Source organism: Manis pentadactyla, chromosome 1 (genome assembly GCF_030020395.1).
Source record: "Manis pentadactyla isolate mManPen7 chromosome 1, mManPen7.hap1, whole genome shotgun sequence".
Lineage (NCBI taxonomy): Eukaryota > Metazoa > Chordata > Mammalia > Pholidota > Manidae > Manis > Manis pentadactyla.
This window is the reverse complement of record NC_080019.1, coordinates 199,406,034-199,420,059: the sequence shown is the minus strand read 5'-3', so window position 1 is coordinate 199,420,059 and position 14,026 is coordinate 199,406,034. Positions and strand designations below refer to the sequence as shown.

At 53.2% G+C, this 14,026-nt stretch overlaps 1 protein-coding gene across 7 annotated transcripts in view; it reads left to right on the top strand.

Moving 5' to 3' along the window:
• MGLL (monoglyceride lipase) overlaps positions 1 to 14,026 on the top strand; it is a 128,048-nt gene that overhangs the window by 110,164 nt on the left and 3,858 nt on the right. For 4 of the 7 annotated variants that reach the window (XM_036911579.2, XM_036911583.2, XM_036911577.2 and 1 more), the window contains exons 7-8: positions 11,849 to 12,064; positions 12,327 to 12,442. In XM_036911579.2, the coding sequence (XP_036767474.2) occupies positions 11,849 to 12,064; positions 12,327 to 12,442 (332 nt within the window). The remainder of the gene's footprint in view (positions 1 to 11,848; positions 12,065 to 12,326; positions 12,443 to 14,026) is intronic. The other 3 variants (XM_057505914.1, XM_057505918.1, XM_036911584.2) reach the window with 3 other exon arrangements.

Genomic DNA, 14,026 nt, shown 5'->3' with positions numbered 1-14,026 from the left:
ATTTGCAGGACAGCCAAGGGTTTGGTTCAGCCTTAGTATAAAGGGCAGTAGGTGGGTGGCTGAGGTCAGGTCACAAGGCACCTCGTGAACCCCATCTCCTAGGAGTGACTGACCTGCTGGGAACACACTTTAGCCCCCAGGCAGAGCTGTGTCCTGCCTTCTATAGAAGCAACACCAGCTGTGAGAAGCTCAGAAAGAAGAGGGAAAAGTGGCTTTGGGGGAGACAAGCTGGAGGTTGCAACCAGGCTCCGAGGTCAGACAAAAGGTCAAGTAAACTCATGTACCTGAGAGGTAAAATGGGTTGTCTGAGGTTGCATGGCTAGTAGGGGCAGAGCTGAGTCCTTCTGAGTCAAAAGCATGGCTTGGGTGTCTCCTTCCAGCTAGTGTTTACAATCATTACAGTCTTTTTCCTGTTCACAATGAGTGGTCCACACAGCCTGTGGCTGGGAGCCACCACCCTGTGTGCAGGATTCATTGTGTGAGGGGGATCAGCACGGGGCAGGGGCTCCTCCACCTGCCGGCAGCCGCATAGAGGCTCTGGCTGGAATGTGCAATCTCTAGTAAAGCCAATTATCTTTGCAGCAGCTGCACTAGGACGACGGTGGGTTGAGAGCGAGGGGGACCTCCCTTTGAGATAGTTAAGACAGCACATCCAGGTGCAAAGCCACGTTGTTCATTTTACCACCTGAAAACACATGAGCAAAGGAAAGGGAAAAAAAAGAGAGATTCCAAACCCTCTTTGTTTAAAAGTAGCAAATTTCAGAGCTCGTTTCTCATTTTTGAAATAATGGAAAATTCCATCAAAGGCCTCATAAAATGGGAAGAGTCTGGTGTGAACATGCGGCGTGCAGGCCCTTCCCTTCTCGGCTCTGTCCCGGCCCGCATCCCTCGGTTGCACACCATCATTTAGCAGGTGTCATACTGGTCAAGTAAGAGGGGTGATTCTTTGGAAACACTAGTAAATTTCCTGGTGGGAAGACTTGGAGGAAGGGAGGTGGCTGGTCTGCCTGCAGGCTGGACTCCAGTTGGAATAAATAAGGAGCAAGGGTTTGCATCCTTCAGCAGAGAGGATTCGCCCCTCGCCTGTCGCCACTCTGAATCTCTCTTTGAACATTCTGCTGAGCTTTAAAAATAGCAACGGCGAGGGAGAAAATGTGTTCGGAAAAGGCACCCCCCCAGATCTAACATCGGGGTGTCTTAAGGCACATCTTTAGCTAAGATCTTTCCTGTGGAACCCTGCAGCTATAAAAGTCTCAGAAGGAGAAGAAACGTTTGCCTAACAAGCTTCCTAAAGCAGGACGGTGGTGGATGGGGCCGCGGGCTCAGGATGAGGGGGTGTCGCAAGCTCTCTGGGAAGGCTTGGGAGCCCGTCTCTGGGGAAGCAGGCTGGCTCTGTCGTTCGCATGTCAAAAACGGGATGTTTGTTTGGGGTTTGCTGTGGCAAGTGTTCTCACAGCCCACCCAGGACTGTTGGTGCAACTGCCTGCACAAGCCTTGCCTCACATGCTGCAAGCCCACATTCTCCCCACCTGTATGAAGCCTCTGGGAGCAAAGGCAGAAATGCCTTGTATTGTTTCAGTGTCATCCACCACATGGCTTCTTGTGCCCTTGTTCTGTGTCAGATACCCTCGCCCTTTTGTCTCACCAAAGCCCCGAGAAGTCAGTCTTGTTACCAATATTTGCATGTGTGGAAGCTGGGGCCCAGAGAGGGCAAGTCACTTACCCAAGGACACACAGCTACTAAGTAAGGAGTTGAGCCCAGATCTCTCTAGTCCAGGCCAAGTGCTTTTGGCCCTAAAATCTTGAGTACAAAGAAGTTGCTACTCAGATATTTTTTATATTTTTTAACACACTTAGAGCCCCTGATTAGAACACAGGAGTACTGACATTCTGCCCTCAGCACTGGGGTTTTCGGAATGTGATGACTCCCTCCCACTCTGAAAATCCTTGAATGTTCTAAATAATTCTCTGGTCAGAAGGGCTGAGGGGAAGAGGTGAGGAGGGGAAGGTGCCTCGAATCTCCTTGCATCCCCAGACCACTATGACTGTTCGGTTACTCAGAGACAGAATGCCAAGCTTTCCAGGCCCGGCCCTTTGGCCCTGAGACCTGGGTGGAAGCCTGGAGGAAGTGCTGCTGAGCTCTGGGCACACCCTCTCCTAGGGACAGCCACTGTTTACATACCGAGGCGATTTGTCTTCTAGACCCAAGTCTCTGTTCTCTGTAAACACACACTCTGGCAGGCCATATGGCAAGTTTTGGGCACCCAGGGAGCTGTAAGGAGTGGCCAACTCTGCTTCCTTCCATTGCACTAGGTGGGTACCGCTCCAGACCCCAACTCAGGATTCCAGACGTGCCCAGCATCAAGGATGAGGCCCCCTACCCTTCTCTTCCCTCTACACCATCAATCCAGACTGCCGGGAGGCCATACCTGCCCATGGCCCTCAGAAGGCTCCTGCCAGGTCTTGGAAAGCTCGGCCATCCGGAGGCTTTTGACTAATTGTAGCCTCAGCTAAAGATAGGCCGTAGCCTCCCACTCTGTCCCCAGGACACAGCGTCCCACGGAAGTCTGCCTTGAGAACCGGTTATTAACTTTCCAGGACACTCGGTTTGATTAGCTGATTTTCTTTCGTGACTTTCCATCATTCATATCTCATATTCCCCACAAAAGATTTGTCTATTTGAGGCAGCTAACAATTTACCATTGCCTAAAAAAAATAATAACGAACTATTAGACCATCTCTTGTCATGTGTATCTCCACATGGGGGCAGCTGGCGGGGAGCTACGTTGGTCTGGGGCCCTGCGCACGGGGCCTGTTGACTCACACCCACCTGCCCCGCGCTGGATGTTCCCTGCCCCCAGCCCCACTCCCACCTGCAGCTCTGGGAGAAGCAGCTCTGAGCTCACAGGAGGCATGTCCCTGAGGCTGGCAGCTTTAATGCCAGCAGACGCCGCAGGGAGGCCGCGGAGAGACTTCCAGGGTAGTCCCAGCTGCCAGCCAGACCCAAGACAAAATGTGGCACCTCCCTGCCCCGCAGGCCCAGCTAAGCTTCTGTCCCGGGTCCTTTCACGTGGTGGAAGAGGAAAGCTGCCCGCTCGGCTGGGCTCACACAGGAGCACAGCCTGGGCAAAGCTGTTTCAGAAACAGGCTCAGGCACCTCAAAGTGGCACAGAAGCTAAGGATCAAACTTCCATTTACATGACAATTGGGTGCAACCGACTTGGCCAAAGCTTGGGATAAGCGGCCAAGCCAGACACAGCCCCAGACAGGGGACTCTAACCACAGGGGTACAGGGGTCTTCCCACCCAAGGGATGTTTGGCTCCTGCTGGCAAAGGGAATTCAAATTAAGAATGTGAAAGCTGAGACTGGGGGGAGAGGAGAGGTCAAAGCCAGTCACCAGCTTTTCCCTCCAATTTTAATTACGGAATTTTTCCAATCTACAGAGACGTTGACATGGTAGGGTAACACACACCCATAGGCTCCTCCCCAGTGGGAACTATCCAGCCATACTTTCTTTATCTATGCTTAAATATGAAAAAATCAATATGGGTATGATTCCAAATGTTTTTAAATCTGTGATAAGATACACAAGAACATAAAATTTGCCATCTTAACCACTTTTAAGTGTGTGGCTCTGTGGCATTCATGGTACATTCACATTGTCACACGGCCATCCCCACCACCCATCTCCAGAGCTTTTTCGTTTTGCCAAACTAAGAGTCTGCCCTGGTAAACACTCACTCCCCCTCCCCCAGCCCCTGACAGCCCCAACTCTACTCTCTGTCTCTGTGAATGTGACCACTCCTGGGACCTGTCATAAGTGGGATCACACAGTATGTATCCTGTGACTGGCTTATTTCACTGAGCACAGCAACCCCAAGGCTCATCCATGTTGCAGCCTGCGGCAGAACTTCCTTTGTAAGGCTGAGTGATATCCCAGTGTACATATAGACCACAGTTGTTGATCCATTCATTTGTTGATGGACAGCTGGGTCACTTCCACCCCTTGGCTATTGTGAATAATGCTGCCATGGACCTGGGTGTACAGATATATCCCTGTGTCCCTTCTTCTGATTCTTCTGGAGATATGCCCAGAAATGGGATCACCAGATCATTTTGATGTGCATTTCCCTAATGAGTAGTAATGTTGAGCATCTTTTCACATGCTTATTGTCCTCTTGTGTACTTCTTTGGAGAAATACCCATTAAAATACTTTGTCTGTTTTTGTTGAGGTGTAGGTGTTCTTTATGTATTCAGGATATTAATCCCTTACCAGATATACAATTTTCAAATATTTTTCTCTCGTTCCATGGGTCACCTTTTTCCTCTGTTGGGAGTGTTCTTTGCGGCCAAAAGGTTTTCATTTCCATGCTATCCAGTTTACCTATTTTTTTATTTTGTTGCCTGTGCTTTTGGTGTCATATTCGAAAAATCATTGCCAAATCCAGGGTCATGAAGTGGATACATTGTTTTGACTGAACATTAAGTTGCATACACCATGATCCTTAACTCCTGAATACTTCAGCAAGTGTTGCCCAAGAGGAAGGACCCAGAATAAGGACATTCACCCAGAAGCCCACACCATTATCACACTTTAGCAAAGGAACAGTAATTCCTATCACTATTCTCTCCAGTGGTCTAGTCTCTATTCACATTTCCTGAGTTTGTCACCAACTTTTGATTTTAAGACTTGAGGCTACACAATCCTGCTGTTTTGTGACCAGCAACTACGAACATGATCCTTCCAGACCCCAGTGTTCTCTCTTGTTTCTCTTGTTATTTATTCCATCCTGGGGCCTGCGAAAAGGTTGCTGTTCCCAGTGTGATTGGGTGGAAACCTGGTGTCTGCTTCTTCTCTTCTGTTCTGGCCACTCAGGAGCTGTGTCTGGTCCAGGGTCACACTTCAGGGGCCTCCACTCCAAAGGAGCAAACGAGGCTGACTTTCTGCATCTCTGGTTGTGAGGACCCTCAGCCCTCCGGAAGGAGGTCCACCTTGTGGTAGGTTGTGTGAACCACCTGCACCGACGTTTCCAGAACTGTGACCTGCTGGCCCAGCTCATTGCACAAAAATGCAGATACCCAGATGTCCAAGAGTTCAAGCTTGAATAGCAAAAATAATTCTTGGGAAAAAATGTTCAGTAATTCACATGCTTTTGAATAATTCGCAACCCTCTCATATGGGCTGATCCTGACAAATCCTGTTATATCCAGAATGGAACTGCAATGTCCTTGCTTCTGCTGGTTCTTGTCTGGCTCAGGAATTTCAGCCACCAAGGTTGGGTACCTGCTCTGGTGGTTGGAGCAGAGTGTTGGACCCCCTGGGAAACAGGGCTTTCTTTGGCCGACCAAACTGGGGAGACTTTCTGCCCAGTCTGGGAGACCCCTTATCTCCCCTCTGCCAGCCTACAGATGGCACGTCAAGTCAGCAGGCTTTCACAGAGCTCGTGCTTCAGGCCAGGCCACGAGCCAGAGGCTGGGGACACCCAGCGAGTCACTCTGTCTTCTGGGGTCACAGTCACAGGAGAGGCCTGCACATTAACTGTTCTGTGTGAGGACAAAGTGGCACACAGAGGGCCCGGGGGAGGGCACAAGCCTTCCAGCAGAAGGGCCTGAGTCTGGACCCAGCTCTCTGGCCCTGTCTCTTTATGCTGCAGTGTGACCTTGGCAGCCACACTTAGTGCCACTGTCCTTGGTCCCCTGGGGGCTCCAGGCTGCAGCCTGGTGCAGGTGAATGCTGGGTAGATGGGAACTGTTGTTATCATAGCTGTTTTTAAAGAGTGTCAGCAAAGTACAGGAGGCTGGGGAAGGGAAGTGTCACCAACCGTGGCTGGGCACCTGTCAAGGGGAGGAAACAGCTGAGACTCGAGGGGAAGGGGTTTGTTGGCAGACAGAAAGACTGGCAGGGGAAAGGGGCACTGTGGATCCTGGAAATGTCAGGGGCAGGCCCCAGTCTGGAGGGACAGAAGATGAACACACAGAAAAGGACAGGAGCCAGGGATGGCACACAGTGCCCCTGGAGAGAGCAGGAGATTTCTGGAGGGAGGGGCAGCTGAGCTGAGTGCCAAAAGGGAGGAGAAACTCTACAGGCAGGCAAGGCTGAGGGGACACTGTGCAAGGGCACCAAGGTACAAGAGGATGGGGGAGTGTGGGGGACGGGAAGGTGAAGGGCCCGCTGGAGCCCATCACATACGGTCTGGCGAACCACAGGAGCAGTTTGGATTTGGCCCTGAGGCCGGTGCAAAACCTGGTGGGTTTCTCTAGGAGGAAGGAACGGAAGAAATCTAAGTGTGGTGTGCAAGGGATTGATCTGGGTGCTGTACGCCAGCTGGGGGAGAATGGTGAGACCCAGGAGCAGGTGGCACATGGAGAGAAGGAGCTCAAACTGGCCACACCAGGCAGGGCTGTTGCCAGTGTCCAGTATTTCCGTATTCAGGCCCATTTCTATGGTAAATTCTTATCTGCATTTAGAATATTCCATAAGGCTGGCACTGGTGAGAACACAGTCCAATAAGCCACAGGGAAAGCCATACCAGGCAGCTCCAAAGAGCTGACCTTTGGGAAATGGCTGGCTCCTCTTTCATATCTTGTCATCCTTTGCCAAATGAAGTGATAAGGGGCCTTCCCCTGTAAGGCTCCCGGCGTCATCTGCGCTGGGGACAGTGTCTTTGCCAGCTGCAGGCCAGCGAGCCCGGTGCAGAGGCACCAGCTGGCTCCCACCTGTGCACAGCGGTGCTGCTTCCCAGGCTGGGTTAGAGGAAGGCCGGCCCGCTCTTGCACCCATTCATTCAGCCAGCATTTCTTGAGGGCCTCCTGTGCTGGGACACAGCACGAGGAGGACAGATAGAGCCTAATGCTACAGGCTGACACTCAAGCGGGGAGACAGACAGATGCACAGACACCTGACTGAAGGCCAGGACGAGTGGGCTGGAGCGGGGTGGCTAGCCACGGGGACCTGAGGAGTCTGGAAGGCCTCCCTGAAGGGCAAAGCCTGACCCAAGGCCTGAAGGAGGGGCAGATGTTAATTATATTAGGAGAGACGGACTGGAAGCCACCGTGGGAAGGAAGGGGTTTTCTCTCATCCGATTCTTGCCACAACAGATTGTATCCCCTGCCATTCAAGACAAAGGTGGACAAGGAAGAGATTGTCTTTGCAAAGCCATGCCAATTCATTTCAGGGTTCCCACGGGTTTCCAGATTTCACAGAAATCACTTGGGTAGAGCTGTTGTGCACTCCCTCTCCAGTATGCCAGAGGAGGCTATCTGATTTCCCTGTGGTGACGAGGGATAGATTAAGAGAGATCTAAACAGTGAGGAAGGAGGTGGGATCCCAAACCTCAGGTGAAAGGGTAAGGCTTCTATGGAATATGGAAGGGGATTGAGGGAAAGAGGGTCAAGAAGACCCAGCTGTACATACATCTGTAGGTACCTGAGGAGAAACCACAGATTAGGCCTGTGGGGCTGTATTTATATGTGAAGTCAGTGGGGGGAGGGTGTGCAGGGGCACAGGGGTGCACATGTCTGTCTGTGCCCAGGAGGGTACCCCCATCTGCTTTGGCAGTCTGTGAAGGGTGGCAACCGCTGGGACCCACCAACTCACTTCACTGTCTATCAAGCCCAGATGTTGCTGGTCCTCACCAGGGACCCACCCCTTTCTTTCTGAGGAGTGCCACCCCCATGGCTCCTGGCTGTCCAGGCACACAGGACTCGCCCTTGCTTTCTCCTCTGTAGACAAGTAGCCTAACCTGGTGAGTGGTTCAGAATGCTGATGGTGGAGTCTGACTGCCTCGGTTCTTATCCTGGCTCTGCCCCTTACTTGCTGTGTGACCTCAGATTAATCACCTAGCCTCTCTGAGCTTGTCTCCTCATGTGTAAAATGATAAGAATAGTAGTTCCTACATAGGCTTCCTGCAAAGGTTTTATTGAGAAAGCACAACTAAAGCACTTAATATAGCACCTGGCATAGAGCTGAGGGTTCAGTGTGTTAGTTATTTTTAATATTATTCCAATTTAAAATGTAATTTTGCTTTCCATCACAGATTTAAAAAAAAAAATAGATAAAAAGGTTTGACTGTAGGGGTGGGGCCTAGATTTTGCTCAACCAAAAGTTTAAGAAAGCTAGCTGTGGATTGCAGCTGTATTTGCTATGCTTCAGGGCAAAGTTTCTCCCCACAAAGAAACAGTGTGCAAAAGTCAGAAGCCCTGCTTGGCCTGCTCCTAGCTGTCATGTTCAACCTTGCTGGGAGCCCTCAGAGCTCCAGCAAACAGTGGAGGTACTAGGGGATCAGCAAGACCCAGGCAGGGGGCTGGGCAAATATTCACAGCCTGTGAAACATATAACCCAAGAGGAACTCTCCAGGTCCCCACTGTGGGGAAACTGAGGCCCAGGTCGGAGTAGAGCCCCAGCCAAAGACATGTGGCTTGGGGTCTCCAAGGCAGAGAGGCCTCCAGTGCAGAGCAGCTCTCCTCCCAGTGCCAGGGTCAGATGCAGGCCACACATCCACGCTGCAGTGGGCCAGACCCTGGGCCTGGCGCTGGGGCTGCATCATCTCACCGAATCTCCCTGGCATCCTCGGAGGCACCAACACTGTCGCTCCCACTGTACAGATCAGCAAACTGAGCCGAGAAGAGAAGCTCCTTGCCCAGACCACACAGCTAGGGAATGTCAGGGCAGGGTGGTCCTTCTGTCTCCCATCTTCTTCATATTGTTCTGTCAACCTCCAATCAAGAAAAAAAACTTCAGACCTCAGCCAGTGGAGGTCCCCCCTCCCCAGGCAGAAGTCTGTGATCTGGAGCAAAAATGCAGCCATGTGGACCCGGACCCACAGCCTCCAGCTGATACGGCCCCAGCAGATGCTGGTCTCTGCTGGCAGGAGCAGCCATGGTCCAAAAACTGCAGGCAGGTGGCCACAAGAGATGGTGCCAAAGTCTGGGGCTTCATTGTGTGTTTTTAATGAAACTTGTAATTTTGAGACAGTTCTGATTCACACGCAGTTGTGAGAAATCACACACAGGGATCCCATGCACCTTTCACTCAGGCCCCCCCAATAGGTACATCCTGCAAAACTGCAGGACAACATCACAGCCAGGTTGCCAACATACAGTCAAGCCACAGGACACGCTGCCTTGCTTAGCCACATCCACGTCGCTTCTGCCACCCCATGCCTGACAGCCACTAATCTGTCCTCCAGTTCTCTGAGTTTGTCACGTCGAGAACGTCCTGGAAATGGACTCAGACAATAAGTCATCTTGTGGGTGTGACTTTTTGGTCTTTGGTTTTGGGTAGGCTCGTTCTGCTGCCCAGGGCTCTGGGCTTGAGCCTGGTCTCAGAGGGAGAGCCCCATGCACCTCATCTCCTTCCTGGGGGTGACAACACATGCTCCAGCCCCACGGGGAGGACCTTTGGTGGGCTTAGGTCTTAAACTGTCAAAAAAACAAGGCCCCGTGATTGGGCCAGAATGATTACAGTAGGGGGCGCTTTGGGCCCTCTGAGCCTCAGTTTCCCTGTGTGGTTTGGCCCTCCTCTTCCCCCCTGGTTCCAGTTTCCCCTCTGCCCTTCACCTCCTGCCCTGGTTGTGGTTCACACCAGGGGCCCGCCCTTTCCCGGACACATCTGGTGGCTCCTTCCCCAGGCCCAAAATAGGCCATTGTGTAAACAGGGACTACGTGAGCAAGACATGGAAAAAGAAGCCAAGAGCAGGAAGCTGCTTGGGCCATCAGAGCAATGAAACCCAGGAGCAGCCTCCCCGAGGGGCCTCGCCTGCCCCACACGGTCTGGGTCAGCAGGGCAAGGTGTCAGGCTGCTTTGGGAAGGAGGTGGTCTCTTGCCCTCTAGCTCTCTGTGCTCACAGGACATGCGCCCTGAAACCAGGGGCCTGCAGCACGAACAGAGCACTGGTGTTTCCCGGGTGCACCCCTCGTCCACATGGCCCCTACTCTCCCTCTACTCCACCATGTTCTGGCCAGTGGGAAGAGGGACAGGGCAAGGCTGGACACGCCTTGACCACAGGGTGCAGGTGGCTCTGCTGCTCGCTTCCTATTGGCCAGAGCATGGCCACGTGACCACACCTTTCTCAAGGTAGGCTGGGAAATGTAGTCTGTTCTGGGCGGTTGTAGTCCACACTAAACACCAGGTCCTGTAACGGAGCACAGGAACTGGGTAACCGAGGCAGTCTGCTCCTCTGCAGAGCGGGGGTGCTGAGGGCCTGGGCTCAGACTGGGCGCTTAATGAAGGTTATGAACACTTCGTGCCAAACACATAGGAAGAGCTCGGCAATTTTACTATCACTTCTTTTCACTAGGTGAGATCCTGCACGTGATGCCCTGGCACGTGTGGGCCACAGAGTGTATGCCTGGCCAGTGGGGCCGCAGTGGTCATTGCGCTTGTTGGCGTCAGTTCTCAACAGACTCCAAGCCCAGGGTTCTCTCGTGGGCCCCCAGCTCTCTTCCCAAACAGGGCTCCTGGCAGACCCTGAACAGCTCCCGCTGCGGTGCACTGCCCATACACTGCCCCTGCCAGTCTCCTGTCCTCTCAGCCCCCAAACAGATGGCCTGGCCCTGCAGGATTCATGCCAGCTCAGCTGCAGGAAGTGGCTAATCCATCTCGTGTGGCTTTCCACAAATGGCCTGGTTTGCCGTGCTCTGTCCCCAAAGCATGGGAGGAATCCAGGGATGGCAGGGGTGACCCAGGATAGCCTGCCCCTCTTGGCGTGGATCCGGAATTCTGGCTAAGTCCCTGAAGGGATGGTAACAGAAGCGGAGAGGTAGCCCCCGCCGTTGGAGAATCAGAGGGGGAACACGGTGGATACTGGCGGCCATCCCCGTACTCCTTGTCCCCGGGGAACCCTCTGCTCCCTCACCCAGTCCTGACACCATGTGGCACTTCTCCAGCCAGCTGAGAACCCATCAGCAAGGATGAGGAAAGCAGTGAAGGGGCGGCATGGCCTCACACGTGCCCATATGGGCCTCTGAGAGTTCTAGAAACTTCTCACCCATATTCTATGGGGCAGATGCCTCATCTTGGGCCACAGTGCAAAAGCAATTCACTGTCCCCTTAGAGGCAGGAGGGGTGAAGCCAGAAATTTGGGCCAGGGAGAGCAAGAGCAGGGTGCAGAATGACCCCCAAAGTCTGGGCTGCATTCTCAGCCGCAAGCTGGGAGAGTGTCAGAGTCAGGTCCTTGGCTGGCTGATGGTTGAGGAGAGGTGACCAGCCTCTAGTAGGTCTCATAGAGGGGCAGACAGGGCCTAGGATGCAGAGATGGCAGAGGGGCATCCTGTCAGAGGGGCAGGGCAGAGGGCACAGAGGAGGAGCCCTGCAGCCCAGACCTGCCTTGAGCTTCAGTCCTCCTGAGGTTCCTGGGGCAGCACCCAGCCAAAGTGCCTCCAGGGCCTCCTCACACCAGCCCCACACTTTCCAGCAGGGCCTCCATGGATCCCACAGTCTGTGTGCCCCTCAGCCACTCCAACCAGGCAGACAACAAGTCAAGGGAGAAAGAGGAAACAAAATCCACATGAATTAACACAAAAACATCCTCAGAGCTATTCCTGAGTGAAATCAGAACAAAGATATAATACTGCTGCTGTTTTCAAAAATACAAATTAATGCTTGAAACTGTCAAGGGGCACATGCATAGAACAAAGCCTGGAAGGAGAGGCACCAAAGGCAGGGCAGGTGCAGGCCGCAGAAGGACTGGGCACGCTGCAGGCTCTGCACCCCAGACAGGGCAGGCTTGAATGGAGTCAGCTCTTTGGGCCAGAGCAGCAGGAAGAGCTACCAGGAAATAGGTCTGGGCCTGTGGGTAAAGAGTCCCCTGCCATGAGCTGATGGAACCCTCTCTTTCTTTGTCCAGGTCGATCTTTATAACTCAGACCCCCTCATCTGCCGGGCGGGGCTGAAGGTGTGCTTTGGCATCCAGCTGCTCAATGCCGTGTCGAGGGTGGAGCGTGCCCTCCCCAAGCTGACGCTGCCCTTCCTGCTGCTCCAGGGCTCCGCCGACCGCCTGTGTGACAGCAAAGGGGCCTACCTGCTCATGGAGTCTGCCAAGAGCCAGGACAAGACACTCAAGGTGAGCAGCTGCCCAGACCCCCCTGGGCCATCCGTGGGTCAGGCAGCTCGGGATGTGGGCCGGCCCCGCCCCACTGGGAAGTGACACTAGGAGTAGGAAGCATCTATTAATTCTAAGGGAGTATGTGAGTCACTACCTGATTGTTCACATGAATGAGCTTGAAAGGAAGAAGGGGAGAACACTCAGATGTCATGGTCAGAAAAATAACTTGCAACCAGGCACTGAGCAAAAACAGGTAAAAAAAAGGGGGGGATGTCTTCAGCTTTCTCACATCCAGGGTCCTAGGGCGGGTGTGGTGCCTGGCCTCCCTGAGCCTGGCTTCGTGCACCAGCAGCAGCTCCCGAGAGGTCACTGCCCCTGGGAGCTGGGGATGCAAAGGTGAGGTGGCCTTGGCAAGATCTGGTCTGCAAGGGAGGCTTCAAGAGCATATCTACAGAGGGGCCATGCCTGTGGCTTAGCCTCAGGGCATTCAGAATCAGGAGACCCCGGTGGACTGACCCGGAGGGCCTCGTGAGGTGGCGAGTGTTGTTTGGGACTCAAGACGTGTGGGTTTTTTGGCCAGACTGAACTGGGAAGAGGTGGCTCTTTGTGGTCAGCAGGGCAGACCACAGCCCCAGAGCGCAGTCCTGACCATCATGTCCCCCACTGTGCCCCCACAGCCTGGCAAGAGCCTGTGGAGGCCCTGAGTGTAGGGCTATTTCCCACTAGGTCATAAAGAGAACAGGCCAGTCATGGCAGATCCAATACCTGCTGAGCAGGGAGTCAGTATTTGAACTCAGCTCCTCTGCCTGACCCACTGGCCCTCTCCAGGTGGCGCCTTGCTCACAAGGGTTCTCACATCTTACCAAACTGTCAGGCGCTCCCCTCATGCCATTACGAGTCTCAGGCCCTGGCCCACACCAGCTACCAGATGTGGACTCATGGGTAACGATAAAGAGAAAAAGGAAAAAGGGAAACTGACTGGGCTCAGAGAGCAAGTCAAAGTCTCACCTCCCCCGTGCGTCCCAACGGGCTTAGCAATAAACAAGTGACTGACAGACTGACACTGGAGAGGGTCAGGGCCCAGAGGAAATAAGACAGGGGATGAAGGAGGGGTGGGGCTCAACCCTGCGATCTGGCTGTGACAAGAGCAGTGGAAGAACATTCCAGAACATAGGAAGGGCAAGTGTGAAGAGCGACATTGTAAAGACCGTGGTGTGTGCAAGAGCCAAAGAAGGTGGGTGCGGCAGTGAGCCGAGCTGGGAGGGGTGGTGTGTGATGGGGCAGCGGCCCCTGCAGCATGAGACGTCTAGGCTTTTTCTTTTAGTACGATGACAAGCATAGGGGCATTTTGAGCTGGGGAGTGATGTGCACCAATTCCTGTTCTCCAAGCACCCTCCCTGCTTCCATGTGGAGACCAGAGTGGAGGCAGGGAGACCAGTGGATGATGGGACTTTGACCAAGGCATGGGGTGGCCTGTGGCACTGCAGCAAAGCTGGCGAAGGCCTGGCGGAATGGGGGAGTCTGAGGCTGCAGGCAGTGATGCTGACGTGATTCAGGGTGAGCCCCGGGGCTGGGCTGGCATCAGTGAGGAGACCGAGACAGCCTGTTCTGAGATGGGCAAGACGTGGAGAGACAGACTTGGGGTCTTTCAAGAGTTCCATGTGGAGATACCTATTAGAGCATCCCATCCAGTATTTGGAAAAAGAATGGAAAGCAGGAACTCGAACAGTTATTTGCACACCCACACTCGTAGCAGCATTATTCACCATCACCAAGAGATGGAAGCCACCCAAGTGTTCACTGATGGGTGAATGGATAAACAAACAAAATGTATGGTCCCTCCATACAGTGGAATATGATTCAACCTTAAAAAGGAAGGAAATTCTGACACGGCCTACAACACGGATGAGCCTTGAGGACACCATGCTCAGTGAAATAAGCCAGTCACAGAACCACACATACTGTGTGATTCCAGTTCTT